This window comes from Pteropus alecto, unplaced genomic scaffold (assembly GCF_000325575.1).
Source record: "Pteropus alecto unplaced genomic scaffold, ASM32557v1 scaffold8, whole genome shotgun sequence".
Classification (NCBI taxonomy): Eukaryota; Metazoa; Chordata; class Mammalia; order Chiroptera; family Pteropodidae; genus Pteropus; species Pteropus alecto.
Window position 1 is genome coordinate 23,737,396 of NW_006494609.1, and position 17,622 is coordinate 23,755,017.

General features: G+C 58.4%; 1 protein-coding gene and 1 pseudogene across 7 annotated transcripts in view; one reads left to right on the plus strand and one right to left on the minus strand.

Annotated features, from left to right (window-relative positions):
• The window catches only part of APOPT1 (apoptogenic 1, mitochondrial), a 25,976-nt gene extending 8,562 nt beyond the window's left edge, over positions 1-17,414 (plus strand). For 2 of the 7 annotated variants that reach the window (XM_025042004.1, XM_025042005.1), the window contains exon 5: positions 5,631-12,078. In XM_025042004.1, the coding sequence (XP_024897772.1) occupies positions 5,631-5,925 (295 nt within the window). In that variant the 3' untranslated portion in view covers positions 5,926-12,078. The other 5 variants (XM_025042009.1, XM_025042008.1, XM_025042007.1 and 2 more) reach the window with 5 other exon arrangements.
• On the minus strand, positions 13,570-13,688 carry LOC112473801 (annotated as a pseudogene).
• Positions 17,415-17,622: the final 208 nt, after the last annotated feature.

The window sequence follows — 17,622 nt, forward strand, 5'->3', positions numbered from 1 at the left end:
TGGAGAAGGGCCTGGGCCAGGAGCAGCATACGCTGAGGTGGCTGCTTGTGTCTGAGACCAGGGAGGCTCGGAGACCAGCAGGGTCACGTGAAAGCGGCTCGGGGCCAGCAGGAGGCTTCCCATGGGCCAGAGGTGACGCCGTTTCAGCTGCGCAGGAAAATGACTCAGTGGATTAAAAATATATCCAATAACAAACATCTTTGCGATCATAACGATACTGACTGGGTCAGCTCTAGAGGTTGCTAGGCAGCCACCTAGTCATTCTGAGACTCGGTGAACAGAGGAGACCCCAGAGATCCTGCCTGTCACGTCCTGACTGCTTGGGCCAGCCGGGCTTGTAGGAGACAGATGGCGGCTGACGCAGGAGGGAGGCAGTTAGAGAATTAGCTTCTTCCGAAGGAAGTAATGGGCTTGGCAGCGATCATGCACCACGGCTGCTAGAACCCCTGGGCGGGAAAGCTGACGGCCCCTTAGCGTGGATGGGTCAGGCTGGTTGCACCTGAGCCCGGTGCATGTTCACGCCCAGGTGGGGCGGCTGCCCCTTGCCTCTGAGGTGGGACGAAGTATGCGCACCGCCCAGAGCCGTTCTCACCGAAACGGGGAGTCGGGCCTCGTCGGACCTCCCTACCCAGTGCCCTCCCCCAGGAGGAAGCTCATTCTCACCGAAACGGGGGAAACGGGGAGTCGGGCCTCGTCGGGCCTCCCTACCCAGTGCCCTCCCCCAGGAGGAAGCTGGAAGGGTGCGTGTCGTGGGAGGGCTTCTAGAAGGCCCTGTTCGAAACAGGAGCCTGAAGATACAACCCCAGAGTGTTGGGAATTCTGCAGGACAAACGATCCAGTTTCAGCAAGTAACTAGAATTTTAAAAAGCGGGGGAGAGGAACTACTGTAGGTTACAGGAGACTTCACTGCAGTGTGTGGGCCACGTCTGGGTTCTGATCAGGATGAAACCACTTGTAAAAAGATATTTCTGACAGTCAGGAAATTCAACAGTGCCTGTATATTAGGTTGTATTGATAAGTTATTTTATCAGATGCAGTGATGGTATTCTGGGTATGTGTTTTTAAAAAAGGTTTCAGCGACACATAATGGTGCGTATTTCCAGGTGAAATAGCAGGATATTGTGTATTTGCTTTAAAATACAACAGCGACAGCGTCGCGTCGGGCAGGCGAGGCCAGGTCTAGAGATGGGCGGTGGTGGCTGAGGCTGGGTGGCTCCGGAGACAGCACTGGCGCTAGTGCGGCCACGTGGGACTCTGAGCTGGTTAAGTCATTTGGTCAGGCCAGCGTTAATTCCGTTTCTCTGGACCGTGGGTTCCCGATGGGGACACGGCGCATTTGCACCATGCGTCTCCCCCATAGGCCGATGTGTGCTGCATGGCAGTTGGCGCTCGGAGCAGAGAGAACCAGCCTCGCCTAAGTCAGGCTTAGTGCAGCCCCCTCCCCACCCTGTGCCCCACCGCCTCCCGTCCCGCCGCCTCCCATCCCGCCTTCCCTGCGGAAACGGTAGGCTCAGTTTGCCTTTCCCCACCTATCAGGTCGCGTTGCCATATGGGTGGTGCGGAATCTGGCTTTTCCTTAATGGAGGAACTTTATCTCGAAGGGCTACTACTTTTGTTTTTTCTGGGAGCCTTTCTTATTTGTCTAGGGCACCGCTTCCCACTTACGGCACCACCCAAGTGGGCAGAAATGCAGAGCTCGTTCTCAGGCGGAGGGGGCTTCTGTCTAGCTGTGCGAGGCTCCAGAAAGCGAGCGTTTGCACCTCCGCCGTGCCTCGCCGAGCCCTCAGTCACTCCTCTTACACGGACCGGCGGTCAGCCCTGACCAGTCTGCAGTAGGATTCCACGTTCCCGCCTTAGCTCGTGGCTGAAAAGCGCTGGAACTGGGCATCGCGGCTTCCGAGGGCTTAGCTCTGAGCCTGGAACGTGTGTGTTCCTCTGGACATGTCCCCAGCTTCGCCCGTTCAGCCGCAGACAGTGGGTGAATTTGCAGGTTTTGGCACGTTCTGTAAGTAACTCGGACAGCAAGCCTGTGACCGTGTGAACTCCGTCACAGTATTCGTGTGAGAAGCTGTGGAATTACCTCCTTAGAGAGACAAATTCCACAAAAGCTCAGACCATCTAGAAAAAGAGGACGTGGAGCTTTACAGTGTTGGCACTTGCGGTAAATTAGCTTCTCACGGTGGAGTACTTTTGTCGTGTGCTCCTCGTGCAGATAAGGTGCCAAGGCCAGCATGGCCCCCCGGGCTCCCCCAGAGCCTGCTAGTCCTGCCCCCGTCGCTCAGCAGTCGTTTCTCCGACAATGCCGCTGGGACCCAGGCCGCTGAGGGCTCTTTTGGAGTCTTCCGGCCAAAACCAGCGGAGGACTGCAGTGGCCTCCAGGACTGGGAAAACGGGGGTGTTGGGGTGCACCGTGCCTCATTCCCAGCCTGAGGAATCCAGGTGGGGGGCAGGAAGGCCTGTATGGACGGTGTCGCCTTCCTGAGCCGGAAAGGGAGGAGGCTGCAGGAGAGGTGGAGGAGCGGGCGGGGGGCCTCTGGCCGGGCGCTCGCCCCGGACACTGGCGCTGGTCCCCAGATGCCGGCTGTGGCTCCCACGTGCTTGTCCTGTTCCTCCGTAGAGACTGGTACAAGCGCAATTTTGCCATCACCTTCTTCATGGGAAAAGTGGCCCTGGAGAGGATTTGGAACAAGCTTAGACCGAAACAAAAGAAGAACAGCAGTTAGGGGCCCCCGAGGAGCGGCCGTCCCAGGGGTGCGTTTCATGGTGGACCCGCGACCTGTACGCGACCGAGCCGCACCTTCTCTACGGCCCATGGCTCCCGTCCGTGCACGGCGGGCGGGACGAAGTGGGTCCTGCCGTACCGCGGCCATGCGCTCTGTCCTGATGGAGACTCCCAGGCGGGCTCTTGGTCACCGAAGCGATGTTAAATAAAGCCCGAGCAGTGTGTGCCTGTGTGCTTTTTAATCACGACAGTTTGAAATTGAGCAATATAAAAACATAAATAAAATTTTACTTGACAAATTTGACTCCGCTGGTGGGAGGGATTTGGAAGCTGTCTGCGGTGTCGCCGGGCCCTCACGTGACCAGCGAGCGTGACGTTGGAGGTCCCGGGCCTCACCCTGATGGAATGCAGCTGCCCCACCCGCTCGCACGTGCAGACCTGCAAGCCAGGGCAGCCCCTCTGTTAGGGCCTCGGTGCCCTTTGCTCCAGCGGGGTCCCAGAGCTCCCCCAAACAACTTGCTCCTGGCTTGTGTCCCTCCGTTAAATTTTTTTAAAGTCAGCATCGTTTGCAGTAGGGTCTTGTGGTCATGAAGTGAGGCTGTTCGTCTTGCGTCGTGGAGCTGTGTGGAGCATGGGGTTGGGGGGGTCACCGCCTGCGGGAGGGTACACCTGCGTCACAGCCAGGCCACATCCGTAAGTGTGCCCTCTGAGGATGGACGAGATACGTGGAGTTAACCAAAAGCCACTCGGCCAACAGCCTTGATTCCCGAACGAGGCAGTGGGGCGTGGAAATGGACGGAGCCCGCTCGTCCCCGCCAAGGCCTTCAGGGGCCATGGGAGGCAGGGCGAGCGTGAGAACCTCGCCAGCCGTGTCCAAGGGCCGCACGCTGCCTGCCCAACGCCAGCTTTCCTAGAGGACCCTGCGCTGGGTCAGGCTCGCTCTGCGGCCTGTGAGCCTGGGATTCTGCCGACCAAGGTCCCTGGAGAGAGCGGTCCCCGCACCACACAGCGTCACCGGGGTTTCATGAAGATAACATCGTGTCATCTGCTCCACGGCTGCTGCGAAACACAGACTCTCAGCCTGTCACCAGTGTGTGCGACACTGCGTCTGCAGAGGGACGAGGGAGGAGGCGGCAACCAGCAGGGTTGGGGACCCAGACAGGCCCCTGGTCCGTGTGGGCCTGGGAGGCAGGCAGAGTCCGTTCCTCCTCTCTCCCCGGCAAATCCACACCCTGACTTTAAGGGCGTTGAAAGCTCGTCTTTGCCCTGGACGACGTGACGTCGGGAACAAATGGCACCTTTCAGTGGTGTCAGTTCTCGTCTTTGCACCCCCATTCCTGGGATTCCGACAGAGACTTTCGGTAGTGACAGCGACAGACAGGCGGCCCGTCCTTCGAGAGCACATTTGTTTCTCAGGAAACCGAACTGCAGTGTGGTTGGTGGTGGACATGTGTACGCGAGGGATCACTGCATTAGCACAAACTGTTACAGATATGTCGTGTGGCTTGTTACGTGTCACTACCCGTGACGGAGAGAGGGGTCACGAGAGTGCGATGGATTCGTAGCCTCTGGGACGACAGCAGCCACGCAGGGGCTGTGGATCGGGCCCTTCCAGACGCAGGGTGCCCTGAACCGCACTCGGAGAGCTCGGGGTCACTCGTCCCAGGGTGTTGGCCTGGCATCCAGGCAGTGTGTTCACGGGCCCTTGAACAGATGGACGCTGCCTTCCGCTGGTGGCTGGGGACCCACACAGTATTTACATCGTACAGGAGACTCTCCGACCACCGCCCTTCCTGCTGCTTTCTGAATCTACCTGCTGAGCTCCTCAGGGCTCCCGGGGGCAAGCCTCTCGAGATGTCCAGGGACAGAAACCCACTCAAATGGGTGGGCCAGGACGGTCACCGTCAGAACCTAGAGCCCTTCCGAAGCAGACCCCCCAAGCCCTGCAGCGGGGAGTCCGAGAGGCTGGGCCGTGGGGCTCTGTCCGCCCGTTGCCTCTTTCGATGGAGTGCTGGGCCTTGGGCGAGTCACTGTCCCGCGGGCAGAGCGACTGAGGTGGCGAGTACCCTGCAGAGTCTTCAGGCTCTCACCCCACCAGAGTTCCTCAGACCTGAAGCCACGGAGATGCTGCTCCAAGGATGCTTTTAAAAGTGTGGCTTAAAAGCAAACGTATATTCTGTAATCAGACAAGGCGAAGCGTATGTGGCTCCTCGACTCTGCAAAGTAAAAATTGGGACAGCGAGGCTTCCTTGACAGTTGTCAGAAGGAGCAGTGCCCCACAGTGAGTGTCCGGGCTCGGAGGGGAAGTGGCAGTAGCGATGGGACAGTGACCGAGGCCCGGGCTGCAGGGCGCCGAGCGGTTCCCCACAGCATCTCCACGGGAAGGACATGATGGCGCCCCGGGGGTCGGCAGGCGGGTTAGCGACGCGGAGCCTAAGCGTGGTTAGAATCTCAGAACCCATGCGTTGTTTTTTTGTGTAACAATTTAATTTAATGCCGCAAGTTTGACGACTTTTCATGTTGACTGTTGCCGGGTTCTTAAATGCTCTGAATGAATTAACGAGAAGTGACCGCTATTTTCCTCCTCCTTGGATTCTTAAACATTTAAATGATTGTGGCAAATGTTACTTTAAGTCACAAATAAATGTAAATCGTAATTAAGGTTATTTCGATCCTAAAATTTGTGTGCTCAATTAAGAAAGAACTAGGTTGTTTTGAGATGGCTTTCCATCACAGCCACATTCAAGTAAAGTCCTTTAGCGGATTCTAAATAATTATAGAATAGAGGTCACCCAGTGATATGTTTTTGTATTGCTTTTCCCATGAAACGTCTGTGATAAAATGTAATGCTTCTGTTTCCTGAATTAAAATGTAAACTAAAGTAGCCTCTCTCTGTCCTGTGTGACAGGTGGTTTGTGGCCATTGGTGTTTTTAATTGCTCATATTCACCTACAAAAGGAGAATCCAGGTGTGGCCATCGGAAGTGCAGTGGGGACTCTCAGGTCACTGGCTACGCGTCCGATCGTAACGTCTTCCCTCGCTCTGTTTTAACCCTAAAACTATCGGAAAGCCTGCCTCCGAGGGAGCGAAGGGTCCCGATAACGTCGCTGCCCCTGCAGCCTGTCTTAGGTGTTGGCGTCACACCGGGCGGAGCCGGTGACAGGGTTCGGCACCGCGTGTCAGGGACGGCGTCTGGCACCTGACCGGCTCTTCACAAATGCTCAATTACAGTGACCCATAAGTCATCCAGAGGGGCTGGTTTCTGAGCACTGAAGGTCTCGGCGGGCAAGTTGGCTAAAAGCTGGTCTGTCACGTTGGAGCAGAGCCCCCGGCGCCGGCCAGGAGAGCGAGGGGACATGCCTTCGGCCTCCACGTCCGTGGCTGTGGGCGCACGGTGGGCCCTTGGGCGTCGTCTGTGCAGACCAGAGGTCTCTTGTGGCCCCCCCCCGAACGTCCGCACTCGCGCTGGCTCTGGGCCTGCAGCCTCACGCCGGCTCTTCAGGGCACACAGACCGCATCTGGTCGCGAAGAGGCCTCGCCCAGGCGTCCGGCAGCCTCAGCCTCGGCCTCGCGAGTTGTCCTCTGTCGCTCCAAGGACGTGGCGTTGGCGGCCCTTCCCTGGCCGGCCTGGGGTGGTTTCCACTGCGAGGGCAACGGCTCGGTGCTCAGAGGTGTCCAGCCTGGAGGACGCCCGCCCACAGCCCCCCATCCTGCAGCTTCGCACACTGGTTAGACTTCTGATGAACCCCAGCCTCGTGGGATGTCGTGTGATAAAACCGCCCCGCCAGCAAGCCCGTCGGGGGCTGCTGAGCCCTGTCAGAGCCCCTCTCCGACTCCGTCTTCCCGCCTTACGTTTTATTCCGGAGTCACTGCCTTTCAGCATCTTACATGTCTTCAGAGTGTGCTCTGGCACCTTCGTTTCTTCCCAGGTGTTTCACACCGATCAGGGGCTTGTCCTCCATCCCCTACAGCCGGGGAGCCCACCGGAGCGGCGTCTGCCTGGGGATGCACTTCTCCGGGGACCCCGGGTGTGCGCCGCCTCCTGCTGGCCAGCTGTCCACTGCACGCACCTGTAGCGAGAGGGAGGAGGGGACCAAGTCTGTCAGCTTTCCTTCGTCCTGCGAATACGGGTGCCCGCTCACTGCTGAGCACGAGGCTACCAAGTGGGTGATTTGTTGTTGCGTATATCCTCAGCTTTCTCTTAAAACATTTTTTTTATGAGTTTTTTTGAGCCGAACTGATGATATATGCCAGAGAGCAAGATCTCAGACAGATGCTCCCTCTCACAGCCTCACCTTCCGCTGCAGAAGTGTCTCCACTGAAAACGTGCAGCGACCGTACCTGAGTGCTGGTTAACAAAATAACGTCTTGCAAGATTCTCAAAAGAAATAGCACCGTGGAATTGATGGCCAGATGTTAAAACCTGGAATTTCAAGTGAGGCCATACAGCCCTATGCTCCTGCACAAGCCGCCTCTCATGCCGTGTACCTGTCCTGATGCCCCTGGAGCCTCCGGCGTAGCCAGGCACTTGCCTGGATCTCTTGGCCTGCAGGAGGGGACGGCCTAAAGAACTAGGAGCTGTCCGGGGGCCACCACTGTCCAAGGGACTGAGCCTCTGACTAGAGCCCTGCCATCCCCATGGCTGCGAGTGGCCCAGCACAGTGCCCTCCTGGCCTGCGGAGATGGAGGTAGCCTGGAGGGGCAGCAAGGGTGACCCCGTCATGCCCTCTTCTGGGAGCAAACCTGGACCCCAGGCCAGGGAAGGCAGGTCAGCCCGGGGTTGCTGGCAGGGCCCCGTCCACTGAGAAGGGGGACAGGCGACAGTGCAGGTAGACAGCTGGGCGTGCCCCACCGTTGCTAGGAGGCCCTTCTGTGTGGCCTCCAGGAAGCCTGACCCTCGTGCACAGCCACCTCCCATGGGGTGGATGAGCCTCACCTCAGAGATGCCATGAGGCCGAGGGCCAGGTGGACACAAGACGATTGTGTGTGAGGGACAGCACGCGTGACGTGAAACTTACCGTTTCTAAGTGTATAGCTCAGCGGCATGCAGTACGTTCATGTGGTCCTGGGACCAGCACCGCCTTCTGTCCCCAGGACTTCTTCATCTCCCCAGACTGGACCTCTGCCCCCATGACACACAAACTCCCCATTCTGCTTTCTGTCTCTAAATTCCACTGCTCCAGGGACCTCGTGTTAGTGGAGTCACCCAGCTTATCCTGCTGAGCGTGATGGCCTCAGGCTCCTCCACGCTGTAGCTTATGAGGATGGGTTTGTTCGCAGACAGAGGTTCTGGGTGCCAGTCTCAGCTCTGGCAGCTAAGTGCCCTGGGCCTCAGACACTTTGTAGGCTGGGAATAATGAGCCCTCGCAGCAGAGGGCATGTGATGGCATTTTGTTTGGGGTCCTGTACAGCAGGCTCCTCACTTCTTCATTCAGCAAATGCACATGAACACCTCCCGAGGGCCAAGCCCTGTTCTAGGCACTGGGAGTGGAGCAGTGAATGAGACAGGAGGACAGCAGCCGTCATGGGTCATCTGCTGTCTTGTGTCCCCAGGGCCCTCTGCCCACATCGGGGACAGCCTTGCAGGGTTCATTTCATGAATCTTCCAGAAAAGTGACATTTGGTTCATTTCATGAATCTTCCAGAAAAATTTCTTTCCTTTGATGCCATTGAAAATAACTTGATCGACGTTCCCGAAACGTCCAGGTTGTTGCAGACTGCATCTGCAGCCACTCGGCTATTGATTTTCAGCGATGGTTGTCCTCGCTTTGTCCTGAGTCAGTCCTCAGGCGAAAGATTGCAGAATGGGCTGCTGGAGGAGGGGTGAGATGGGTGGGTGGGGTCGGCCGGTGTCCAGAGCTGGATTCTATCCAGGTATTTGGGGGTTATAAGACCCCTGGCACACCCCTCCTCTCCACCCCAGCACAACTCACCCCCAAAGTCCAGTTTGCCATCAGAACAGAAGGGTCCACACAGATGCAGAGTTGTAGGTGGAGAGACCGCTGTGAAGAACTGCTTGTTTGTTCCTTTATCTCTGCATCCCGGTCCCCTGCTCCCCGCCCCCGCCCCCACCAGCCACCACTGGCGAAGCAGCAGACGGCTGCACTGGCCCATCTGCGGGAAAACCAGTTACAAGAGAAGGGTACATCCTGTCATGTCCCCAGTGCCTCCCCAGGCCAGGCGTCAGGGCTTCGGGGGGGGGCGTCCATCCTACAGGGTGGTGGCGGGACGCCCAGCAGGGCCACCTGCACAGACCCAGCTCCTCACCGTGGCCGGAGCTGGCCTTCCAGGTCAGAGCAGGACCCCCGTCAGCACAGGGTCCTGCTGCATCTGGTGCCAACCGGAATCTGACCGTCTGGTCATGGGGCCATGAGGCCCGGCGGTCACCGAGGGTCGTGACGGCCCAGCCCAGTGGCCTCTGCATGGGCAGAGCCGAGTGTGTCTTCATCCCTGCCCCGGTGCCTCACATGCTACCTGGCACAGGGTGGCCTTGGACAGACACATGTGCCGAGCCAGCGCCGTTGTGGCCCCAGCCCTCTCACCAAACAGTAATAGGGAGCAAGTGTTACTATGCCAGGCTTGGTCCTCAGGATTTATTACATGGATTTGAGGCATCCTCGGAACAGATGGGGCACTGGGGATGCAGCCTGTACACACAGCACAGGAACAGACAGCTGGGCCACTCTGTGCTGCTGCCGGTTGGAATGCGGCTCTGCTCTGATTGGCCCAGCTGCCGTGGGCCCGCCCGCTGGCCTATCAGGTGCAGCAGGGAAGACGGCGCTGTCCAGTGGGTGGTTGGAGGGGTCATTCATTCAGTCTATGATGCACCCGCGTAGCCACGGCCACAGCTGGCAGAAATCCCTCAGGGGACGACAACGTATGCAGTAAGGGCGTAGGTTATATCAAGTACGTGTCGTCAGAGGCTCAGTGCTGTGGAACAAGCAGCGGGCTAGGGAGTTGGGGCTGAGCAGATGGCGAGAGAGCCAGGTTGGGATCTGGGCAAGAGTGCCGATGGCCATGGGGCCACAGTGTGCCTGGCAGGGCCGAGAGCAGCAGGACGGCCAGCCAGTGTGGTGGGTGGTGGGAGCCAGGGCAGAGGAGTGTGGGAGGAGACGGGTCAGGGCCTTGCCGGCCACCGCAGAGAGGCTGGCCTTTCCCTGAGTGCATTGGGGAACCACTGAGGGCTTTGAGCAAGGGCGGGGCGTGGCCGGGTCAGCCTGCCAGGGGTGTACCAGCTGCCACCAGGCCCCGAGTAGCTCCACCAGCGGGCCTGTCCAGTACAGGTCCAGCCCTGTGTGGCTATTGGCATTTCAGTTAATTCAGTGAAATCAAACACTCAGTTCAGTCGAACCAGCCACCTTTCAAGCACTCAGCAGCCGCATGTGGCTGGTGACTACCATATTGGACTTCACATAACTGCATCTTAGCCTTGGTAGACACGGGCACGCAAAGGGAAGGCCGTGTGAAAATGGGGACCGGGGTCGAGCTATGCTCCTTCAAGCCAAAGACCTGGGCAGCTGCTGGGAGCTGAACACAGGCCTGGGGCAGGGTGTCCCCAGCCTCCAAGGGAGCCGGCTCTGTTGGAGAAGCATGTGTGTTGTCTGAAGCCCCCAGTTTGTGGTCATCTGCTGCAGCGGCCACAAGAAACACGCTGACAGGGTCCAGGCCTGAAGCTAATGGGAAAGCAAAAAGAACCAGGGCCATTTGGGAATGAGCTTGGGTCGATGTGCGGGCCAGGGAAAGGAGTGGAAAATTTGTGTCTGATGGATCGGCAGCTTTGAGAATGAATCGATAAGGGAGGCTTTCCAGAGGCCCCGCTAAAAGCCTCTTCCTGAGCCGGGAACGGGGGTAAGTGCTTCCGCCTCATTTACTGCAGCAGCGAAGCTGGCACCGTTTTGGGGCCGGTGGCCAGATCTGGGTCTGTGCCGCGCAGTCAGTTCCCCTGCTCCTAGCCTCTATTTCTCCATCTGTAAAGCGGGGCATGCTCCCCGCCCTGGCTGGGGCTTACGGGAAATGCCTGGGAGGTGCTTCGCGCTAATGTGTGGGATGAGGGTTGCCGTGCAGACGGGATCACGGGGGCTGGACGTGGGTGGGGGCCGTAGAGGCCAAGGGCGCAGCTTAGGTGGCCTGCCTAGCCTAGTCACGGCAGGCTCCCTGGCGTCCTGAAAGCTGGGGTTTTTCCGGTCTAGCCCTTCGCGATGATGTATCCATCTGTGCATTCCTTAGTCAGCTCTGCCTCCTCTGCCCTGCCCTCTGGAGCTGAGTGGGGCCTGGTGCAGATGGGAGCTCGTCCCAGGGTTCTGAACCGGACGAGGCTGAGAGCCCTTCCCATGGCTTCCTGTGGGTGGCGGCTCTGCCTGCCACCTCAGGCCCGGCCTTCCCCCTGCATAGGTGATGGGCACAGAGGCTGCCCCAGTGGCTGGGAGTTTGCTGCTCCGGGGGACCCTCTTAGCCCACCCTTAGCCAGCCTCCCGCCTACAGGTCCCCTTTCTCCTGGGCGTTTCTGGAGCTGTGTGGGCCCCGCTGGGGCGATTCTGGTGGGAGGAGAAACGTGACTCTTTTCCCCCAAACATGATTGTGAGTGAGTCCACCAGATCGTACAGGGGCCAACAAATCAGAGAGAGAAAACCAGCGTGAACAGTGGCCATACTCGCCCTTGATACACAGACAGGTGTCTGGCAGCCGGGGGCTGGGAGGAGGGAAGCCAGTTCAGGAGATGGGGCGTGGGGCCCAGGGGCTTCACAGGCCCGTTTGGGTGAGCCACACTGGCTGTGGCGTGGAGGCCCTCCCACTCCCTCCTCCCGGAGGTGCTGCCCCAGGGGACAGGGCTGCAGGAGCTCAGAGAGCCATCTTAGAGAGGACTTTGGCTGCCACTGGCCTCCGTTCCTGTCCCCATGCTGCAGCAGCATGTTCCCAGGTGGGCCCTGGTCGGCTAAGCCTCGCAGCGTGAGGCCTCCTCCCAGCCAGGGTGGGATCCCGGTGGGCTCATAACCCTGCACGTGGGGTTCCAGTGAGCTGTTCTAAGAGACACCTGCAGTCCTGGCAGGATGCCTGGTGCTTGGAGCAACAAGGACATCAGAGGCAGATGTGGACTTGCACACAAGGACACATTGCAGGGAGGGCGCACACGCCCGACCGATTCTGGGACTTCTTGCTCTAGGGACTAAAAAAAGATACTTGGGAAGAAATGGCTGAGAACACGGGGGTGGCCTGAGGCTGAATCTGGGAGTTGGCTGTAGCTTTTATTTACTAACCTGATAGTAACTATTTATCAATTACAAAGCCAGCATTGTGGGAAACTGGATAAAAGCCATGGAGACGGGTGGGGGTGCTAGCATGGCGATTCCTCCTCTTCCTTATCCAGGTCAGTTAAACATTTCCAGACTCCGAATCTTCTTCCAAACGTCTCCGTCTCTGGGCATTTGTTGGTGGGGGGAGGTGAGAAGCTCTTTCCTTCTGGACTGTGAGATGCAAAGATGTGACATCTGGAACTGCTGCAGCCACTTCTCCTACACGGGGCACCGGTCTGAGGTCTGGCCACTCCAGCTGGAGGCAGAGGTAAGAAAGCCACAGAACACGGGGCCTTCGGCCATCGTGGGACCCAGGAGCTCACAGGCACCGAGGCAGAGCTGGAGTTGGGCAGATGAAGCCCAGAATTCCATCCGGACTCAGGAGCTCACGGGCACCAAGGCAGAGCTGGAGAGAGTTGGGCAGATGAAGCCCAGAATTCCATCCGGACTAGTGAAATCCAGCACCCGGCATTGACTGTTTCCTCCGTTGTTCATTCATTTGTTCGTTCGTTCATTCACTCATTCAGTGTAGCCCCTTTGATTGAGAAGCACCAAATTCAGGAACCTGAGCTAGGTCTGGGGCCTGTGGGAAGGAGGCGGGGCAGGAGGTACCACAGGAATTAAGGTGGGGCCTGTGCCCCCGGCAGACTCAGAACCGTCGTGAGATGAGTCTGGTCTCACTGGATGCGGCCGACAACCGTGTGACGAGAGGGGAAGAGGCCGCACTCTGGAGGGAGCACCTGAGAGCAAGTGGCCAGGCACCAGTGCTTGCAGTCCCCAGTCTGCTGTTCGCATGGGGGTTGCAGCCAGAGGGCTGAGGGACAGACCTGGCACCTGTATGGCTATTTCCAGGTACAAACGAAGGTGCGATCCATCTGCCAGTCTGTGTCCTTGAGCGAGTCCACCCCCTTCTGGGACAGCATCTGGCTCAGGTGAAGGGGGCATGGCCAAGCGCTGTGGGCCTCAGCACCTCCAGCATTCTGTGGGGGTGTCAGGTACACAAAGTGGAAGCACGTATCAGAACTCATCAGTGGTAGCCGTGACATTGGTGCATTTCACGGTGGGTAAGTTGTCCTTAGAAACAGATACTCAGCGTTGTTCATGACGTGCATGCTAAAGTGTGTAGGGGCGAAGTGTACTGATGTTTGCAACCTAACTAAAAGGGAGCCAAAAAGCAAAAAAAGAAAGAAATGAATTCATGGATGGAGAAAGATGGCGAAATGACGAGACAGGGTGAAGCAAAGAGGGCAGAACGTTCATTGCAGCATCTCGGGTGGGGACATGGGTGTTCGCTGTAAAAAATTTTTGTTTGGATATTTTTACAATAAAACGTTGGGGGATATCGGTTTCCCATGACAGGTCACTGATCCAGGGCCCCAGGCTCTGTTTATCAGAGTGCTTATCAAATCACATTGACATCGTTTTAATAACATAGATGCTGTCCCCTCTCCCAGGGTTTGGCATCCCCTTTATTTATTTATTTTTAGGCGAGGCAACCTTTGGTTGACCTCACAGATTGCAAGAACCTCGTCAGTTTACAATCCCTTATTTTTTTTATGCCTACTGCACCTGGTCTTCCTAGGTGGTCTCCCATCCAAGTACTAACCAGGCTTGACCCTGCTTAGCTTCCGAGATCAGACGGGATCGGGCTTGTTTAGGCTGTCATGGCCATAGACATTCCGTTTAGACAACCACATAAAACAGGTCAAGTCTCCATGCCACATATTGTGGGACATCTAGCACTTTTTCTAAGATATCTCGTGATCCCCCAGAGGACGTGAGGTAGAATATTCTCCTGGGCACCAGGAGTGTTATCGTCCCTAGCACCTGGCTCCAGGGCCACGTTGGGGCTCAGACACCACGTCGAATGTAGAAACACATGCAGCCGGTTGGGTCTCTCTGGGGCAGAGAGCAGGTCGCCCTCTCTGCTTGCACTTGAGCATCAGCCCTCACTTGGAGACATCCTGGGTCCACGGATGGCCCTGTGAGCTGGGCCAGGCTAGCCAAGAGGCTTCTGTCAAGGTCTGGTGCTCCTCAGGGGACTCCAGAAGGCTGGGCCTCTCCAGGGCGGAGCTGGCCTCACATGGCAGCTCAGGGGTCCCAGAAGCACAAAAGTGAAAAGCCTCCAGGCCTTTTTCAGGCCAAGGCCTGGAACTGGGCAGCCTCCCTCCAGGGTATTCCCTGAATCCTCTGTAGATGAGAACTCTGTTTATGCGGTTAATTTAAGACAGCTTTTCTACCACAGTATGATTCCAAGCTCCCTTTCCTAAGGAACTATTAACAACCGGCCCCAGCTCCCCTTCCCCCATCCCAGCTCTCCCACCTGCGGGGCTTCTGTTTCCCCTTGGTCTGAGGGAGCCAACGTCACTGGAGCTTGATGCCAGCAGGCTCGAGTGCTTTAAAGCAAAAACACCCTGAACATCTGACGAATGCCATTTTCAGAAATGAAGCCCGAGACTGGGCAGGGCGTGACCTGCGGGGCAGAGCAGGGCAAAGCAGGGCAGACAGAGCCCAGATTAGCCCTGCCCCGGTCCGCGTGCCAGGCCATCCCTCCAAGGCCAGGGTCAGCTGCCACTCATCTGGGAGCCTCCAGCAGGCAGAGCAGTGCCCAGGCTGGGGAAGGGGAAGGGGAAGGGGAAGCGTGCCACGAGGGCCAGACCTGCCTTCTCTCCTCCCTTCCCCTCTCCCCCCTTCTTCAGGCGCTCCTGGACTGGGGCTGCTCTCCGGACTGTGGGCCCCTCAGGGTCCCAGCACCCTTCTCCCCCACCACGCTGCTCTGGCATGTCCACGGACATTCACAGTAAAGCAGCAGCACCCTCTCCATGCTCTGCTAGGGACAAATGACACTGGGTTTTGTTCCGTGTTGGGCACTCTGTTTTTCTTCCTGCAGTCCGTCCACTTGGACTGTCATCTGCCGGGTCCTTCCCACCTGCCAAGTGATTGTCCCTGTTCCACGAGGCCCCCTGATGCCTGAGGGATATAGAGCTGCCGTCAGCCCTGACCGAGGCTTCTCGTCTCTGCTCTGCAGGCCGTGGGCTTGGAGGGGTTGGGACGCTTTGCTTTCCCATCACCCCTCCTGGCACCTGACAGGATGGTGCTCAGCAGATTCTGGGAGTGGAACGAGTGGGAGACGGTCTGCTCCCGGTTTGTCTCGGATGCCCAGGTGCCTGACACACTGCAGAAGTTGGCACGTGGATGTACTCTCTCTCCTTGACCAGGGCCCTCAGCCTCGGCTTCCCGCTGTGGGCGGCTCCACGTCTACTCTAGCCCAGCCTCTAGCTCTCGGGCTGCCTGCTGATCTAAGTTTGGGACAGGGGAGTGAAAGGGTCGGAGGCAGGAAAGACAGAACAAATGAGGGCGTCCACATTTGGGGAAGCGGGAGGATGGAGAGACGGACAGGCGGGAAGAAGGGGCTGATTCCACCAGGCCGCCTTCTCCAGAGTGGAGGAGCCCTGATGGGGGAGTGGTGGGGGGAGCCCGCTCCCTGCTCCTGGGCTCCTACTAGAGGAAACCCTGGGCCTGCCACGCAGGGAGGTAGGTACAGGGCCAGCCCTGACCAAAGGTTCTGAGCTGTCCCCTCGGGCACAGCCCCACCCTGACAGGTCCCTGGCTAACCCAGCAGGCTGTTGGCCACAGGGATGCTCAGAGGCCACTAGAACTTTTGTAAATAGGTATTTGCCTCCATGGGCCCTGGGGGCCCGGTAATGGGTTTGCTGCCCCCCGAGTGGCTCTGCTGAGGCTTCCCCACCACAAAGCATCAAACCCTGGGCTCTGCTAGCGCCTGCAGAGGGGGGACGGCTCTGTTTCGATTCCTAAAGCTCTGTCGATCCATCTCTGGGAAGCGAAGAGCAGAGCACAGCACTCGCATCTGTGAAATGGGGATGGTGGTGCCTCTCAGAGCTGCTGTGAGGATCAGAGGATCGAAAGGGACTGAGGCTGCTCAGGGCGGCTCGGCCAGAGTGGGTGCTTGCTAGACTCAGTGTGAGACCCTGGTGAGGATGGCTCCCGCCCACCGCCCTGAGTGATGGGCGCATCGCAGCGTTTTCGGATTCAGGAGTCTGTGGGTGTGTGCTGCATTAACTGGCCTCCTCTCTCTTTTCCCCAGAACTCCAGACTCATTCTTGCCTGAGGCGTTTTGCCTGGAGCGCTCTCCCCCAGCTCTGCACAGCTGGCTCCTTCCTGTTGTTTAGGTCTCAGCTGACTGCTCACCTCACGGTTCATCTCTGTCCACCTGGCCTCTGCCTGCTGCATCGTCTTATCTTAATTCTGTGCATTAAGTGACTTCACGAGCAGTGCTCTCAATGTCTCCTTTCCCAATGCATCTTGGCTCTTATTGTGGGAACCACTGCAGCTCAACAAATATTTGTGGAGAGAATAAAAGAATGAGATGACAGAGCCAAAGCAGAGTGGCAGCAGTGGGGACAGAGAGGGGACCGGCTAAAGCAACAGTAAGAAGGTAGATTCTTGGCCACCCAGCGGAAGAGGGCATGGATGAGCATCTCAAGTTTCTAGCTCGGGGACACTTACTGAGTCACAGGCAGAGAAAAGAGCGTTTGCAGCCAGCTCCTCTCCAGAGCACTTTGGTTAAGGTGGCCACGCCCAGCCTCAAGGCGGCTGTGAGGAGCAGATGACATCCAAACTGCAGTGTGGCCAAACCTCTCAGGGCCGTGGAGGGGTTATTTGACTGATTCACTGCCTCTCCCTCGCCCAGTAACTGCTGTGTCACCACAGGGCTCTTCCGTTTAGCAGACCTTTGCATTTTGAAATGAGAGCAAAGTAACTGGACCTCCCCGTGAAAATCTAGCAGTGCTTACTTCCCGGTGACGGCGAGATGGCACAGTTGAAACGGCTGCTGGTGCTGGGTCATAACTAATCTGAAGAGGGCAGTAGTTCCAAAGCAAGTAGGGAGTGAGGGACCGGCACGGCAACCCCTCTGGTTAATAATGCCGTGAGGCCCTGCAGCTGGGGCAGCTGCCATCACGGAGAGGGGGGCGGTTCTAGCCAGGTGGTGGCAGGCAAAGCAAGCCGAGCCTTGCCCACGGAACCGGCACCGTCTTCCTGGCTGGCTGCTGAGTCAGGCCTGCAGAGCAGAGCGCCGGTGCGGCGGGGTGAGGCCCGGGAGCGCTGACCTGGAAGTACTGCCCTGCAGGCCGGGCTGGAGGTGGCGGCGCGGCGGCCAGGGGTGTGCACTGGCGACGGCTGCTGTGGGGTGGGGAGGCAGGGGGTGGCCCCTCTGCTCCGCCCGGCGCTAGCGGTCGAGCATCTGCGCCTTCCCCTCTCACAGCCAGATGTGCGGCTCGTGCCCCGCGCCGAAGGGGGGGTCTGGGGAGTCCCCGGGGCTCTGATTTCGGGGCCCCGGCTCGGCCTAGCCCCTCGGAGCCGCCCTTTGGCGGGCGGACGGGCGAAAGGGTGGGGAGGCAGGGGGTGGCCCCTCTGCTCCGCCCGGCGCTAGCGGTCGAGCATCTGCGCCTTCCCCTCTCACAGCCAGATGTGCGGCTCGTGCCCCGCGCCGAAGGGGGGGTCTGGGGAGTCCCCGGGGCTCTGATTTCGGGGCCCCGGCTCGGCCTAGCCCCTCGGAGCCGCCCTTTGGCGGGCGGACGGGCGAAAGAG